At 39.5% G+C, this 17,677-nt stretch overlaps 1 protein-coding gene across 1 annotated transcript in view; it reads right to left on the minus strand.

Annotated features, from left to right (window-relative positions):
• TTC1 (tetratricopeptide repeat domain 1) overlaps positions 1-3,191 on the minus strand; it is a gene marked incomplete at both ends in the record, with an annotated part of 31,668 nt that extends 28,477 nt beyond the window's left edge. The window contains one exon of the mRNA XM_082006267.1: positions 2,868-3,191. Coding sequence (XP_081862393.1) covers positions 2,868-3,191 — 324 coding nt within the window. The remainder of the gene's footprint in view (positions 1-2,867) is intronic.
• Positions 3,192-17,677: the final 14,486 nt, after the last annotated feature.

Consider the following 17,677-nt stretch of genomic DNA (forward strand, 5'->3'; position numbering starts at 1 on the left):
AATCCCTCCATTTCATTAGGTATAATGATAAACCAAGCCGAAAGGCACAATTGCTTAAACCATTGGAAATAAACCTACAGAAAGATGAGAACTGCAGCTGCCTCAATACTTTATCTAAGGAAATCTTTCCAGCTCTAAACAGTTATTACTTTGTACTCCCATAGCACCTTTCAATGCAGTTCCACAAAGCTGAATGCTAGTATTCAACATTCACGATTCTTTTGCTCATTTTAGAAGGCAAAAATTGATGTGTAAAATTAAATGATTACCTAACAATACAACAGAAGCAAAAGCAGCACGAAAAGAGCCTCAATTTCCAGGCCTGCTGCTCTTTCTAGAATTTAATTCTATGACATAATTTTCCACCCAGTTCTTAGCATTTTGCCTATGAAACTCTCAAGCTGTCTTCAAGTGATAGGCTGCTGCAGAAGCCTGATCATGACTCATGATGACAATGATCCTTGTACAAGCAGCAAATACAAGTAGAGAAAAAGGTCCATTTAGTCTAAACTGGAAAAGACACAAGGGCAATGTGATAATGTTTTTTCTGTGTAGTGAGTAGGTCAAGGAGAGTGATTATTGCGCTCTGTTCAGCATCTGAGAGAATGTATTTGGAGACTGCCCATTTTTGGTGTTCCCTGTACCAAAAAAAAAAAAAAAAAAATCAACTTCTCAAAGGGAGTCCAGTGGAAGGCCCCCAAGATGGTCAGGACACTGGAGATCACAACCTAAGCAGACAGCCTAGGAGAATTGAGCCAGAGAGAGATACAAAGTGGTTCCCACAAGGTCAAGCAGCAGACAAGCGTTACATTTAGCCTCATTCCTACCTCAAGGAGATTTAAGTCTATGCTCCCCATCTGCACTAGTTCCATATTGCTTGTCCACTGCAAGGAACTTCTACATTAACATGACACTCTGTACTACAGATGAAAAACTACCTTTTTGTCTTCATTGGTGTATTTTGATCAGATATCCCACCCAAGCAAGGGAAAAATTTGAGCCACAATTGATTAAATTTCTGTATACTGGTTTGTAACAAACAATTTAGACATTTGGTTGCCTCTGGCATCTTAGCTCTGCACTTATCTGCCCCTCATTCTCTATTTAAAGTAACTGACAGCGCAAGACCATGGCATAATCAAATTATTGCCAAGCCCCTCCCTCTTTCCATCTTTTTTGGGCAATGTATAGCCAGCATTTATTTACTTATACAACACAGACAGGGCTAGCCAACAGTTAAGAAAGCATGGTCCAGGTTTACAAAGTCAGTTGAATTAGAAAAGATGAGTCTGCCCGTACAAAAAGAGTAATAAGCCTCTATAAAGTCACTTTAGAAAAAAAAAATTGATATGACCCTTCATTTCTGCTTTTTCATCAAATGCCTCATTTTAGTAGTACTTGTCCATTACAGTAGTAACTTCCACTGCTCCTGGTGATTTGGGAGTTTCCAGAATAAAACCCTTACAGCAATACAATACAGTATCTTTCCCTAGGAAGTAATGCTTTCCTAAGATGCTGCCTACCTTCTCTTGTCAGCTGCCACTCCTTACTCCACTCTCTCCATAATCAGTTATTCAATGTTACCTATGATCCAAATTGTGCAGCTAGCCTTCCAGTAAGGATACTATTTCTTTTATTAAATAAGGCCTAATTCATGCTGAAGTCTTCTGTTCACATAAGTTACAATACGCCAGAATTCCACCTTTTCCTCACTGCCAAAGAATATAGTAGTATTTTTTGTCACTATTTCAATTTTCAGTACAAGTAACTACTCATTTGGATAATTCAATGAGATTTTAAGTGGCTGGATCAGTTCTTTGAATAATGATCTGTTCAAGAGGCCAAACTATGTAACTTGTCAAAAATAGAGTGGTCAAAAAAAAGCAAAAAAATTACAAGAGTTGTATGTTGGAATATAGGTTTTAGTTTAATATCCTTACTCCCCCACCATTTGCACACTAAAGTTGAAAAAAATTAGGAAAAAAAATATTCCATGAATCGGTAGAAAGCTTTCTACCATTTACTAAAATAACATAATTACCAGCAGAAATTCACTGCATTACTCAAGAGAACAGAGTGAAATCTGGAAACTAGTCCTGAAAAAGATTTAACAAGTTTTCTCAAAAAAGATATAAAGAAATAGGATTTTTTTTTTTCCTAACTACTTGATGACCTAACTGACTTGATGATGTTTTAGAACCCTGAAAACTAACTGCTGTCAAGTGACACCACTGACTGAGGGTCCAAAAAACCTAGTTCATACAGACTTACAGGGGAGTAAACATGATAACAGAGGCTGCTGGACTTCCCCCAAGACCTACTTCATTAGTCCCCACAACATTATCCACTTTGTTATCCAAACATTTTGTCCAATGTAGCTGCATTGAAAATAAACAAAACCGCGCATTTAGTATGTTTTGTTTGTTTAAAGCTAAAGTAATCGATAGGGATACTTTCAACTTTAATCTAAATTAGTTGTATTACATAAACTAGCCTTTCGGGTATGAAAACTATCCTGAAACCTGCTCCTCGGAGTTTTGGAAAAGCACCCTGCAGCTACTCAGGAGAAAACAATGCATGCACAAAACTAAACAACATCAAACAGGGGGATTTTTTTCTTATAAACTGAGTCACAGTAACCTTACGCACTGGTGAAAGTAGACAAAAGTCTGCAACGGAACGTGATGATTAAGAAGAGTAAGGAAAGCTAATAAAAATATTTGTTATCTAAACCAAGAAATTAAGAACAATAAAACTAGACACATAAAGAGTTTTAAAAGTCCATTTTCACACCAGTCACAGACCATTCAGAAACGTGACACTGAAAATACTGTCTTTTTATACTCAGCATTGGTACTTTGGATTACCTGTTTTTCTTCCTTTGGCATATCTTTTTCTAGTTCTAGTAAGTATTCTTCATCTACTTCTGTCTGCTTCCTTGAGTTATTCTCATCATCCTGTAAATTCCCTTCATCATCCAGCATAGTTTCTTTTGCCTCAAATGAGTCGTTACAGTCATGGAAACACTCATCTGCTGTTGTGGGTTCTCTGGCTGAAGATGGTGTATATCCACTTTCAGTGTTTTTGGGATTCTGTGCATCTTTGGGGCCAGTCTCTGAAGACTTCTGATCAGAAAGCTTTAAGTGATCAAGTAATTCTTCAAGTGGCCTTACATCTTTAAACTCTTCCATGTTGGACTCCTCGGAGGGGTTAGGTTTTTAGAAATGAGAAAGAAATAACCCTCAATAAGTATAATATAAATGCCTTGTCAGCAAAGGAATCTCTAAAGTACTTAAAAGTACTTTTGACATCACCGGAAGGAAACTATTACCCCTCAGGGGAGGGAACAACTTATACATGCTTCTTCTAGGCACTGTACAGTGACATGGGGCCAGTACACTGGTCCCATAAACAAGTTAACTCACAAGCTCAGACTGCCAGGACCGGCACGGCACAGCGCTATGCTGCAGCTTCTCCTTTGCAGTGGCACTGAAGTCACACACATTTGCCTACCCGCAGCCCTCAGCAGCCTCCGCGCACCCCGGCTCCCTGCGGGCTGCGTGCAGCAAGTCTCCCGGCGGCGGCGGTCCCGCCTGCCCCGCGCTCCCCTTCAGCCAGGCCCCAGGCAGCCGCTCCCGGCTCGGCCGCCTCAGCCCTACACCGCCCCCTGAGATAAGGGGCCGGGCTGCAGCCAACACCCCCCGGGCCGAGCCCACCCCAGGCCGCGCTCCCAGCCCCGCCAGAGACCTGCGCCTTCCCTTCCGGCCGCCGCCGCTCCCGCCCCTCGCCCGTCACCTCGCGGGTCGCTTCCTGCGGGCGCCGGCCAATAGGAGGAGGCCGCGCGCAGGCTGCTGGGACTTGCAGTCGCGCGGAGGCACGGGAGTCATAACGCGCGCGGGTTTGGGGTGTCTCGCGCCGGTGGGGCGCGGGCTCGCCTCAGGCCGAGGCCGGGGGCGGGTGTGGGTGTGGGCGGCGGCCGCGCCCGGCGGGGGCTGAGGTGAGGTGAGGTGCCTTACCCTTGGCCTTAGCTTCTCTCCCCTCGAGGCCGCACTCGCGTGTGCGTGGAACGCTGGGGTGGAGTTTTTTAACGCGGGCCGCTTGCACACGCCCCAGGTGCTCCCCAGGGGCTCAGGCGCAGTTAAAGCTGTGGGAAGCCCCATGGATGGTAGAGCCCTGTGCCAGGTCTCCCCGCCGCGGTGAGGGCACAGCTGGGGAGCGGGGTGTGTGTGGTAAATAAGGAAGCTAAGGGGTGACGTGGGAGAGGTGCAGGCTTGGGCAAGTACCACATGGCTTGAAAAGATAAATCAAGGTAAAAATGTGATCAGCCAAAAAAAAGAAAAAGAGAGAAGAAAATAGGAAAGTCTTGGTGATGGACAAAAGCAGGGGTCATATCTACAGCAGCAGACCAGTGATGCTGTTTCAGGTTCTGTCGCCTGCAGTACTTGAACCTAGTGGATCCTTTATCTGGCGAGTGACTATTTAGCCTGCTTGTGATAACTGCATCACGTCTAAGGCACCGTTAATTGGTTGTTTCCAGTACAGACTTCAGTTTTGTTTCTTCTATACCAGTGACATGGCAAAACTGCATTCTATGTAATCAAGGACTGGAATAAAACTCCCTTTCATCTTGTTTTGCATGCATTCCTTGTGTGCCCCACAAATGTTAATCCCCAAATTTTGAAACAAAACTGAATTTTCACGAGTTTTGAAGTTAAAGGCATGTGAAGCAATGCCTTTTCATTGAAAATCACTATGCCACCCTATGAAGCAGTTAAAGCATACTCTTATGAGGTTTTTTTCTTGCTCTAAACAGCTTTTTCAGGAAGCAAGTTCTGATGAAAGACGGGTTTAAAATGTTCCTCTAAATAAGTTCTCAAATGGTCTAATTTAAGAAAAAAACTCCAATGTAAAAAACCAACAACAACCAAAAAGCCTCTGCACTATATAAGCCGTTCCAGGTTTGGTTTAGGTAGAATCTGTTCTGATCAGTAGGACACAGTAAAAACAGAAGGTAATCAATCCTTTATTGAGTGGGTGATTCCCTTTCTTCTTTCCCCTAATACTGTGGGGAAATATCCTGACTGTTAAAGCCCTGTCAGGTCTTCTGGAGTTAGCAACCACCATTGTTAAAATACCAAGAAAGTATTAAATCTGGCAGAAATCCGTTAGTGGACTGAGTTGTATCTATCCCATATGAGGGTGCTGAGGAGGAGGTTCCTCTTTAGAACTATTTTGAGAGGTGTCCTGACTTCTGAACTAGCTGACATCAGCAGGCTTTGATTCAAGCCTGAAAGGCCTGTGGGATATTTGGCATTTCAAAGTTGGGGTAGAAATTGAAGATTTGGATGCCGGATTCATTTTTGGTCTTAATTTTTTTGGTCAATGCTTCCAAATGAACATTTCTGATGACGGAGTCTGTTGGTGCCAGTGATGGATGTGGGTATAAATGAGAGATTGGAATAGTTTGCACTACGTTGGCAAGAGCATAGCTAGTTACAATGAAAGCAAACAGGAGCTCTATGGCTGGCTTTTCTCCTTCTCTCTCCGGATAAAAAGTAGATTCAGCATTCTCCAAGATCCCAGCTGCAATGATTTAGCCCACAAAAATGTTCCTTTCTGCTGTTCTGCTAGGACTGTGTAATTTATTCTGACTTACAGAAAATATTTATGAACCTTTACACTGTCCTGTTAAATATCATGCCATTTGAAAAGGGAGAAGGAAATTACGGCTGTGGTACAAAATCAATCCATGCAGTTTTGAATTTGCTGAAATGCTATTTAAATCTCCTTTGGCTGTGCAAAGAGGACAGGGCTTTGAATTAGTTATGGTGTTTCATCCCTAGAAGGAATTGAACTGGTAAGAATAATACTGGATATCAGGGGTCAGCAACCCATCCAGAGTGATGTGCTAGTCTTTATTTTAGTCAAATCCCAAAGACTTCACTGGTATTCAGGGAATAGACACCCTCCAGGAGAACGAGAGGCTTTCTGCTTACCATCAAGGGACCAATCCTCCAGGTAGCAAATGAAGAGGCAGAGACTTTCTAACCCCTCATTAGGTATCAATGTAGTCAATGTGTATGACTTCTGTCTTTAAGGTTCCCAAGTGCTGACTTAACTGTCTGTATGTCGCACTGTCTCTTCTTTACACTTTAACATTCCTTACAGGAGTGTTGTGTTCATAGGCTACTTTAGGTTTGGAAAATAGAAGAACAAGTTGTCTTACAGTTTTTTCAAACATGCACATTTTGGTAAGAAACACTTAGCCTGGAGGTTATAGGGCAGTTGCCTGTTTTTACCACTGAATCTTACTTGTTCAAACACAGAACGTGTTACTGCTTTAATCAGTCTTCTAGAACCTCTAATTCATTGCTGTAAGTGGAAGTGTATGAATAGCTGAAAATTGTATACATACAAAAAATGAAAACCTGGTATCATTTGTTTAATCTTCTTGGTGCTAAGGAAATTTTCAGAGCATTGATGTTTGTTTACATGAACACCTGCTGAAAAAAATCAAGAACATATAATCCTGAATAAGTAGACGTGTTTGGGTAAGAGTTCAGTGATGGAAGCCTTAGCTATCCAATCATAAGTTGAAGAGGTAAATTCAGAGAGAGTGTATATCTCAATACTTTCTTCCAGCAAGAACTTGCAGAGTTTTTCCTGTTTCTTCCCAAACCCACAGCATGATGATGGTGATGTTATCTGGCATGATCAACAGACTCAAGTACAATGTGTGCCAAAAGAAAAGCTGCAGGAAGTGAAGAATGTTGCGTTGACTAGCTTTCTCACTACTGCTGAAAGAAATATAGAGGACCAATGTGAAAGATTTGATATTCTTTTGTTTCTGGCATGAAAGTTTTCAACTAGATTGTATACAAATTTTTTTTCTTACCTCTTTCAAGATAAACTTAGATTCTGCCTACCTTTTATAACTATTAATACTATTATAGAAGACAAGAGAGCAACTGGGAGGAGTAGAGCATTTTATTCAGATTGTTATAACCATATCTTTTTAAAATTCATAATAATTACTCTCTATTTTGCAGCAATGCCTAATTGGCAGTTGGTGAAATGACTCTGCTCTTTTAATAAAGTTACGGAAATTCATAACCTAATATCCTTGAGTTCACTAAAACATCCTCTAACAAGTCTGAAGACAATAAGACTTTCTCATATTTCCAAGTGTAAAATGTTCATAAAATGGAACAACAGACATACAATCATTCGAATGTACAGGCCAGCTGATTTTATGCTGAACAAAGTCCTGAGAACAATACCTGGCAACTAAATCTCACACTGGGAGATTGTAGCTCCAGTATTTATGGCCATATTTTCAAGATGGTTCTGCACACAATTAGGCATCTAATCTGTGTGCATAATTACAGTGATTTCAGGGACACATTGGGTGACACTTTACTGCTGAATTTCATGTGTTTTCTCATTTGCTTGATTTATATGAAAAAGCAAGAAAGCTGAGCATAAGAAAAAAAGATGTACCTGCATTTTGAAAAAAATCATCCTTAAGAGTACCTGGGTCTTGTGGTAAATAAAAGCAGCTCTCTGCTTACTAGAGCTTGTACTCATTCCTGCAGGCTTATGATACCCACATATTTCATTTGTCTTTGTGGATAACAATTTTCTAATGTTTCATTCCAGAAGGTTGCATTGTTTTCTAAATGCTTCCATGAACTGTGAGTTATTGCAGCTCTGAGCTCTCCTGATGAACATTTCATGTTTATAGATCTCAGGAATATGTGGATTTTCCCATGTAACTTTGAGATGATCCTAAACTTGTTAAGTCTCACATACCATTCTGGTTTCATACAATATTAAAGGTGTTAAGGTATTTAAAATCTGATCCTGAAGGGAGGTTTAAATTTTGCCAGTAGACGGAACCAAAACCCTGGATTCAAACAGCCAGAGGCTATGAGGATATGCATTTGAATTTTGCAGTCTTTAGACATTCTTTATACTAATATTTACAGCAGAAGATTCTCAAGGTAGAGCCAATGTGAGGCACACAAACTGAGCGATGTATATACATGCTTCTTGTTATTCAAAGAATGTCTAAGCTTTGCAGAAGGAGCACAGGAGGACTACAACAAATTTCAGTTACAAATTCTGCATTTTAAAAGAATCTTTTCCCTGTAACCTGTTTTGGTCTTGCTCTGTTGCCCACCTAAGTGCAACTCCTCTCAATTAAGTGTTGCACTAGGATCTCTAGGCTGGACTTTCTATTTTTACCCAGTCATGAAAGCAGGCGCCTTTGCTGTTCGGTGAAAATGGCTAATTTACACTCAAGCTTATAAAGCATCTGCTGCTGGTAACTCTTGATGTATTTCAAAAGTATGCATTCCTTGAGAAGAAATCAGGCTTGTGCTGCTTAAGGCATGAATAATGTAAATGAACAGGCATACAACAAGGTTTATTAATGTGGATGTTAAGGTGCTTCAAGTCACGTTGGGTGCAATCCTGGTACAATACCAGCACTGCAAAGACGCGTAAGAATTATTGCACTCACAGCTAGGGTGCAGATAGGCTGTCTGGTGTGTACTGCAGCTGAGTACAGTTTCTGCTGCTAAACTTCAGCATTCTGGAAAATAGCTTCTCTTTTGTTATTATGTTGTTGTTGTTGTTATTGTTATAGTAAACTCATGTTTTGCACAAGAACTGATGTATTTTAGAAATGAAGATTGAATGAAAGAGTTTCTACTAAAACAATGCATGTTACATCTGCAAGCTTTCAGTCAAAGGAAGCGGTGCTTTTCACAGCTTTCCTTTTTTTACAGGTTCTAGTTCTGAGTTGCCTGAACATCATTCTCTCTTTTTTAAAAATAAAAGAGAATAAAACTTCAAGACACATTAATTTCTATGGAAACCAAATTGCCACTTTATGTGCTTTAAGGGTGGGATTTTTAAAGACATCTGCAGAATTTAGCTAGTTGACTTCTTTTTCTGTAAACTTGCCAATCAGCTTTAGTTCATGGATTTTATTGTAAAAAAAGAAACGTTTTGACAAAACAAACCAAGCTTTGGGAACTCATCACTTCTGAAAGAGACTTAATTGAAACTGAAGATAGGTTATCTAAGTTCTCTTGCTGCCTCAAGAAAAAGTCTTCCTGATGTACTCTTAGAGGCTGAATTTGTAGTGTGTAAAATCTAGGGAACTCTTTAGCTGGATTAGAGTATTTGTGAATCTCACCCGGAATAGAAATCCAATAGATGGCGATGTTGGATTTTCAAAGCCAAGTCCCCATGCCTTTCCTTGTAAAACTGAGCCAGTTCTTCTTGAAATCAGGGCTGAAGCTCCCCTGTTTTATATTAGTGCAGGACTGGACTCTAAGCTAACTGGAAGAAGAGGGATGAACTGTTCCATAATTACCTCAGGCTCCAGAGCATATGCTAAATTTACTTTTTGGGACAGCTTTTTTGATCTTCATAGTGAAGAAACCAAAGCTCAACAAATCAAACAAGGAAAAAATAATTACCATTTTCCAGAGGTCATATAAAGTTCAAGTTCTTTGCTATAATTAAACATTTGCACACAAGTCTCAGTGGAATCAAATTATTGTGCTTCCCAATGAACATTTTAAAGGAAATTGTGAAATAGGCAATTAAAGGCTTTATAATCACACCTATAAATTAAAGTTTCACTACATCCACTTTTTAGGTTGACTTATTAAAAAAATTGTGAAGGTTTCTTATTAATTTTGAACATCCATTCTCTTTTTTTCCATGTCTTGGCTTGAGTCATATAAAGATGATGGGAACTACTAGATAGGGAACATGTTCTTCATTGGTCAAGCTAATATATTTTGCCATAAGAAATTTCCAGTAACACTACCAGATTTCCTTTAACTGTCACCTTCCACTTATCTGAATGACACTCTCCCAGTATTTTTTCAAGCCTTCCATTGTTTTCATCAGTTTGACTCTACTTGACAGGTTATAAAGTAAGGGTCCAGACTGTTAATTAAGACTACTCTTCGCCTTTTTCACTCTTTACATTTTTTGTAGAGGCAGGATGGTCATTGTTCAGCCAGTGTAAATGAATGTGTCTCATCTGAGCTCAAAACTATGCCAATTCACATAACTGAGTATCTAAAGCAGGATTTGCCATAGTGAAGTCACTGATTGATTTGGTAGGATTGCGTGCCCTACCAGTGACTTTCATTTGGGGTGTGCTTCTTACACTGGTTTCAGACTCACACCCTCAACAATGCTAATGGAAAAGTGAAGTCACTGAGACGCATTTGTGATCTCTATGGAGTTCACTGCTTACAGGAATAAATAAAAAATGCAACTTTAACATTAAGCCAGTGCTTGATTAAAATCAGCAATAGATGTATCATTGTGAATGACTAAAAAGCAGAAAAAAATTATTGAGATTAGTCTTATTAGAACTGTGTACTTATATTTGAATGTGATATTCCTAAAATTATGGATATTCTAGGAAAAAGCCAAACCATAGATTACAACTGAGTATGAGTGGAACCTAACCTCATACTTTTACAACCAAGGCAAGAGAACAGAGAAATGCAGATGGATCTGTCCATGTCGTAGTGACATAAATTGACATAATAGCCTTGCTTTTCTTTATAGGGCATCTTTGCTTATCTCCTCATTTTAGTTATAAGCCAATCAGATAAAAATGGTATAACAAGTTGTCCTGTGACCATTAGGATGAATAAAGGCTGATTTATGGATTTGCAACTTTACCTTTTAACACTTCTCCCTTTCACTTGGTATTTTCAGCACCCTTATTTGTCTTCCATGTTGTCCTCCCACATGCCCTGTTCCTGTCTTATTTGCCTGTATTATCAGGCAAATGAGAACATGTGACTTAGCTGCTTCTGGGCTATGTGTGTGCTGACTAGCTAGTCAGCATGTGCAAGCTTAACAGCTTAACTGGTCAAGGGACAGACGTACAAAGGTCTTCTCCTGAGAGTAAGCGCTAATATGAGTCCCTTCCCTCTATTCAGCCACAAATTTTTATAATACAGAATTTATTATCTTTCTTAATTTAACTTTTTGTTCTATTTGGTAGAAATCAGTGAAGAGGTTCCAAGGATGATAAGAAGAGGATGGGAAAGGAAGCTGACGGACGGACAGACAGAATGATTGTGTGAGCCTCATTTCTTTAAAATACCAGGGTAAAGATTCATGCAAGTTAATGAGCAATACGTTATTCGCAAACTTTTATATATATTCATATATTCATCTACAATTAAAGGTGAAAGCAGGTGTGCATAATATATTGGAATAAGGTCTGTGTTCCTGAATCCAGAATTTTCTATGAATAGGCTAAACCACATCTATTTTTATATCTAGATTTCATTCTCTGTTTCCCAGAAAATGTTACGCATTGTCCAATATATATGAACTTTGTTGATGCCTTTCAAACGTCATGCTTGTTCTCAGCTGTCTGGCACAAATATCTCTACACAGGCAGGAGAATGGAGTAAAAAAATTTCTGTACACTTTGCCACAGAAAGCATGGTTGATGATCCTTTGATTACTATGTGTTCAGAGAGAAATTTCTCTTCCATTTCATAGACAAACCAATAATTACACATCCCAAGAGGATAATGAGTGAGTTTAAAGCTGTTTGCATGTATAAGTATACAAACCTAAAATAGGAAGTAAAGGATAGAGAAAGCTTAAGAAGATATATCATTTCTGTCTGCTTGTAATTTCAGCTGAGCAGATGGCTCCAGTGAGCTACTTATATGTAAAATAGCCCCTTTCTTCTGTGAGCATTTGGATGTTTTCTTTCATACTTAACATATTTGCTGAATGCTTTACATAGGTCTGCTAGAAAGTATTAAACTTTTATAAGAAAGACAAGTGTATGGAAAAATACTTGATAAAAGGAAAAAATATGCCTGCATAAATAAGGATTATCTAGGATGATAACAAAAGACAACAAAATACTGTTGTCTATGGATTCTGTGCAATGTGTGGAGAGAGTTAGGTGTTTGACAATGGGATCTAATACAGACTACCTGGGAGACCCTAAGCTGAAAGCTGTCTGCAGGTATGTACTAGGACATTGCTGGGGAGACAGAAGGCATCCTGAAACCCTGCCTTGTCCAAGGACCTTGCTATATGCTGCAGGAAGGTATCTCCAAACGCTTGGGATCCACAGACTAGCTGTATCTGCTGAGAGTAGGCACTTTCAACTGTTCCTTGGAGGGAAGAGTAAAGCTCACTCTTTTTTAAAAACACAGTTAGAGGAGGCCCAACAGTTGAAAAAAAGGCAATTGGCATAGCAGTCATTCTGTAAGACGGACTCGTGGGTTCAATTTTCTCTTCACTCTAGAGGAAAAAGTTTTACTGGATGTTTCCTGTAGAACCCATGCTACTGTATAGCTGGGACCTCAAGAGCCATTGTACAAGGGAGAGGGAATATCATGCCACAGTGCTGTTCACAGCCATCTGAAAGGGAGAAGTACTGTTCTCTGGTTCATGCACTGTCTGTGCAGATTATTATACAGCCTGGAGGTGAAACATAAAAACAGCTGTTAAGGCAGAGGCTGGAATTTTCTTAGGTTAGTGCCCTGATCACTATGTTACTGCTTCAGGTGTTTTAACTGATCTCGGGAATCATGACTTACCTTTTGCACAAATAACATCCTTCACAAAGAAGGTAACTTGTACCCCTTCCCGTCCCAAAGAAGTCATAGTGGGTGGAAACATTTTTTGATTCCACTGAAGTGACTTAAACTAGTGTGATGTGTCTTCATATTCTGAAATATTTCCTTTTGAGCACTTCAGGATGAAAGTGGTGGTTCTTTGTCTGATGCATCATCCCTGCAATACCATGTTCTGCCCTAACAAAGTGTGTGAGCCATAGCATTGCCAGCCTGGTTTGGAAAAAGGCTAAGCATATCTGTTGTTGAGTCTATCAAAACAGAATGCAGTTTATTCTTATGGGAATGAGCTGGTTAGTTTGTGGCCAGTAGCAGGAATAAGCAGTTGTTAGTATACCAATACTTTCACACCATAGCTGCTGTGGATTATCATCTCCTGTGTTGTGCAATTTTATGCTCATTTGTATTAGGTGAAAGTCAAACACAGAAACTGAGAGCTGAGAGCACATCTGCTGAATAGAAAGTTGCTATTTTTACATTTTCCAAACTAGAACTGCACTTTATAATATTAATGTCCCCTCTTCTCTCCCTGTAACATTTGGAAAGATAATAGAAAACTGTATTTCCAAAGAGTAAAAAGTGTAGAATGTGCTAGAGTTTCAGTCTCATTCAGTTGGATTGATTTTACCATAACTCTTTTCAAAAATCAGAAGCACTTGTAATAGCTGAGTGCATTGAAGCCTAATGGGTTTAATTTATGTGCAGCTGGGCTGTAACAATACCCTGTGAGCCATTACAGCTGTGCCTCTCAACTGAATGGCTTTGTACAAGCCCCTAGTTAGTGATTAAACTCTGCATAGTAGCTTAACCTGGAGAAATTCACAGTGTTTTATGAACACCTTCTGTGCTAAATGGCAGCAACTCCTCTTTGGAGGCAAATCTATTTGCCCACAAAATAGGTTCATCAGAAGGCCTGTTAATATGCATAAAAAACATGCATGATGGAGTGTAGTTGCATCTGATAGACCACCATCATGTGCCAATTGCCATTTCACTAGACTGTGGATGTTCTGCTTGTCAAATTAATTTTGGCTGTACTAAAAGAATGGGCTAATATGGGCTTGTCCCACAAGGTTTGATGATGATGCCCTGACCCAAATAGTTTTTCCTTTAAAGGAAAACATTTCAACAAATGAAGGACTAACAAAGGGAAGAGGGCAATTTGTATGTCCTCATTTGGGCTGGCTTTGCCTGATGGAGGTCGTAGAAGATTCCAGTGGTAAAAATAAAGACATTTAGAATAGATTTGTTCTAGAGAAGTCAGGTGGCTTTGCAAAGGTTTCATATTTTAAGGTGGCATGTCAGACTTTCTCCTCTGTAATCTTTGTGGTCCCTCCTACCTACCAACGAAAGTATAGTTTTATTGCCTGTACCTTCACTGAATCTGTGGCTGGAGATGAAGTAGGTGTTGTTGGCAGCTTATGAGCAGACGTGACATGACTCTTTTGAAGTCTTACATAGTTTAGCGTATTTACATGGATGAGTCCCCACTGGTACAATGTTGCTTAGTATAAGAACAGGCTGTATGGGACCCTACAAAAACCATGAATTTATGAGATGAAAAGTAAAAAGCTTAGAAGAGCAGTCATCTATTTGTTTTTGGGAAGTCATGTAATATCATACAAGACTATGGAGAGTTTGGCATGGCAAGATATGTACATGACCTGGAAAAAAGCTTGGAGAAGAGAAATACATTTTGGAGAAGTATTAAGAATCCTTCCATCTTATTTTTGTTACAGTTACAAGTTGGAGGCTCTCCAGTCTTCAAATGTAATTGGGTAGTGATTAAGAATGAGACATAATTTGTTAAAATGATATCAGAAGTATATGTCAAGTATTGCCGGAACTTGTTCTCACTTCTTTCTATTATACCTGGTTGCTGTGGTGGAGCCTACAGTTTGTCATTCCTTCATCTGTCTGATGCTAGGTATTGTATGAGATGATCCCTTAATGTGGCCTAAAGAATATGCTAAGAAAAATGGGCCGATGTAAATATATGTCTTAGAAACAGCAGAATATATTTGTTCTGATTGCCTGTGATTATTTCCAACTTCTTGTCTTCCAGCTTCAACATGGTGAATAAACTTTTTTCCGCTTCTTGTTTTCCCTAGTATCAGAAAACCCGAGCAAAGCTTTTCTTATTTTCCTGTTTTCTTGTCAAGGCAGCATAACCTTGTCAGGTCCCCAGGGAGGTTGCCCTTAACATACTTGCAGGACTTGGGCTTGAGGAAGGGAAGCACTACAGGGCAGAGATCCTGTGGCTCTTCAGCCACATTTGTTTCGCATGCAGTTCAAATGTGCCTCTCATGCTAGGTAAAACATGGGTGGAGCAGCAGGGCTGTGGATGGCTGTGAGAGAAGGCAAGCTAAGCAGGGGTGGATGAGTCCATGTTGCTGTCCCTGCAGAGTCCAGCAGCCTTCCCAGCTCAAACTTACAGAAGAGCGATGTAGCTCTTGGGGAAAAATATTCCTGTCTGCCCGTGGAATGCCTTCTCTTCTCCACTCTTTAAGGCTTATGGGACATGTGTCTTGGGGTATTTGGCTCTCTGAGGACTTTGGTATATGATTCATAAGTTTAAAGGCGCTGGATACTCTCAATGGCACGGACTAGCATGATGTTAATGCATATCTTCTCCTGATCAATTACAGTGTTTAGAGAAAGCTTGGTTTTTTCAGTACTAAAATGGGGATGAAATTATCTTTTTATAGATTTAAAAAAAACAGGAAGGGAACTTTCGTTGCAGTTTTTTTAACATTACATGTAAAAATGTACAAAGATGATAAGTACTCATAGGTCACTTCAGTATGGGATAAAAGCCTAACTGATTTCATAGATAATTAGAGAATTATGTCATTGTTTAAGGAGCTTGAATGATAAACAGATCACACAGCCTTTGTTAGGACTAGAAACTAATTAAAAGAATGATCAGTCTCTGAGAGGTACATAGTTAAAGGCTTTAGAGTAATGGAATGATACTTATTCTGAAACTTTGCAGTATCACTTAGGAGTTCTCAAATATGGATAACACTACTTGGATTTACTTTACACTATACAACTTAGATGTGACTCAAAATTTAGCTGAAGTGTGCTCTCAGGTGGTTAGAGTAAATAAGTTTATTTACAATTAACAGTATTTTTGAAGAAGCTTTACAAAACCCAAAAGTGTTTGACAGACTACTGTAGGTTCCCTCCAAAAATTGTAACAGGTTAGAAATACAGTTCTCAGCCATTTAGAGGCCCAAAGAGGATAGCTTCATGCTGGTATATCACAGCTAGATAGAATATTCTTTATGGCAGCCTCAATATATGAGCAGCAAGAGTTTGTTTATCTGTTTTATAATACATTTACATTTTATAAGCATTGTCCTTTTAAGAGGAAATTAGTCTTCCCCACAATCAAAGTGGAATTATTAAATTAGGAGGTTGGCCATAACTTAAATCAGGATAAGACTCAAAATATACTTATGTGGCGCTTACTGTAACATATGACCATGGGAAGACCTTGGAACATGACTTTCCTATCATTGGTCATGGAGCTGGGGGATATTTCATCTAACCACAAGCCACATCCATCCCTGTCAACTTAATGAGAGAATACACATTTAAGGGAACAAACGGAAATGGCTCTCCCTTGGGACCTTGCATTGTTAAATTGTCCGTAAGTGTTTTTAGTACATCTGTTTATGGCTCATTCTCTGTTTCAAATTTTTAAAAAAGTCACTAAAATTCCTAATAAGGAAAGTCTTGGTTGGAGGAAGGGGTAAATACCAATTTTCACGGTTTGTACTGCTTAATGTAAAAAAATCAGTCATTAATTTAATGATTCACACTTAATTGCAAGAGATGAAAATAACTTCCAAACATGACCTAAAATGTCCTAGAAGATAGTCTCAGGAATTCTGTTACAGTACTGTATTACTGAGCTGAAAAATATTGACAGTGAAACTTAACACTACTCCATTGTTTTGACTTTTTCTCTTCTTATCTGAGTGGCAAAGTAAAAGCCTCTAAGTGTGCAATACTATTTTCAAAGTGCGCAGGAAGAACCAGGGGCTCAGTGTATTTGTCCTACCACTGTGTTTTGGGCCTCCAGCAGTGTGTGCTCTTTTGTGATGTGTCCCCGACAGTGTTTATGAGGTATTTGGAGTGATTTATGAGTGTTGCTCAGGTCCTCTGGTAGCCTGTATGTGTACAGGACACTTACTAATGTGCTGAAATTTAGATTGTGAGCTCTCATTATTGCTGTATTTTCAAACTTTCAGAAGGGAACCTGGTGAAGGATAGAGGAGTTACATATCTTGGTGATAAGGGAATCGCAGAAAGGAAGCAACTGCAGAGATATTCAAGAGCATCCCAGGAGTTACAATGGCAAAATTAACTGCTATGAGTGTTTTATTTTGAAGTGAAAATTGTGATGAGGGAACTTGGCTGAATTCCAGTCATATAGTAATAGGTGCAAGCATTTAAACTGTTGTGAAATTACTTTAATCTTTGACATTGTTTTCCATTTCTAAAGTGCTAATGTACAGTGAAGTACAACAACAATAAGAATTTACAGGCAAAATCAGCGGCAGCTAGTACCCTGGAGAGGTACAAACAACACTGCATTGCTCACTACCACTCTCAGGCATCCATACGTGCGGCTAGCACACATGTACACACACACATTCATACACATTTCCCCTGCCCACCCCCGTATTTATACATTCTTTTTATATACGTATGTGTTTGGCTGTTCCACAGCACTTCCACAACAGCTAAATAATTGGATGTGCACTTCCCTGGGTTTATGCGGCACCTTCCCTGCATTCTGTTCTTGCTTCAGTAGTCTCGCTGGCAATTGACTGGGAATATGGTTATCCCCTGCACTTTGCCACCCTGGTGACAAATCTGCCTGTTCCTTACTGGCTTCCTTCTAGTGCTATACTGAGAAACTGTGCAAATGTCCATTTTTTTACCTGTGCTAAACGTCAAACAGGTTAGTGTACAAAGAGAACAGACTGTTTAGAATAACAGACCAT

The sequence above is a fragment of the Phaethon aethereus genome (genome assembly GCF_964289735.1).
Source record: "Phaethon aethereus genome assembly, chromosome: 14".
In the NCBI taxonomy this organism is placed as follows: Eukaryota; Metazoa; Chordata; class Aves; order Phaethontiformes; family Phaethontidae; genus Phaethon; species Phaethon aethereus.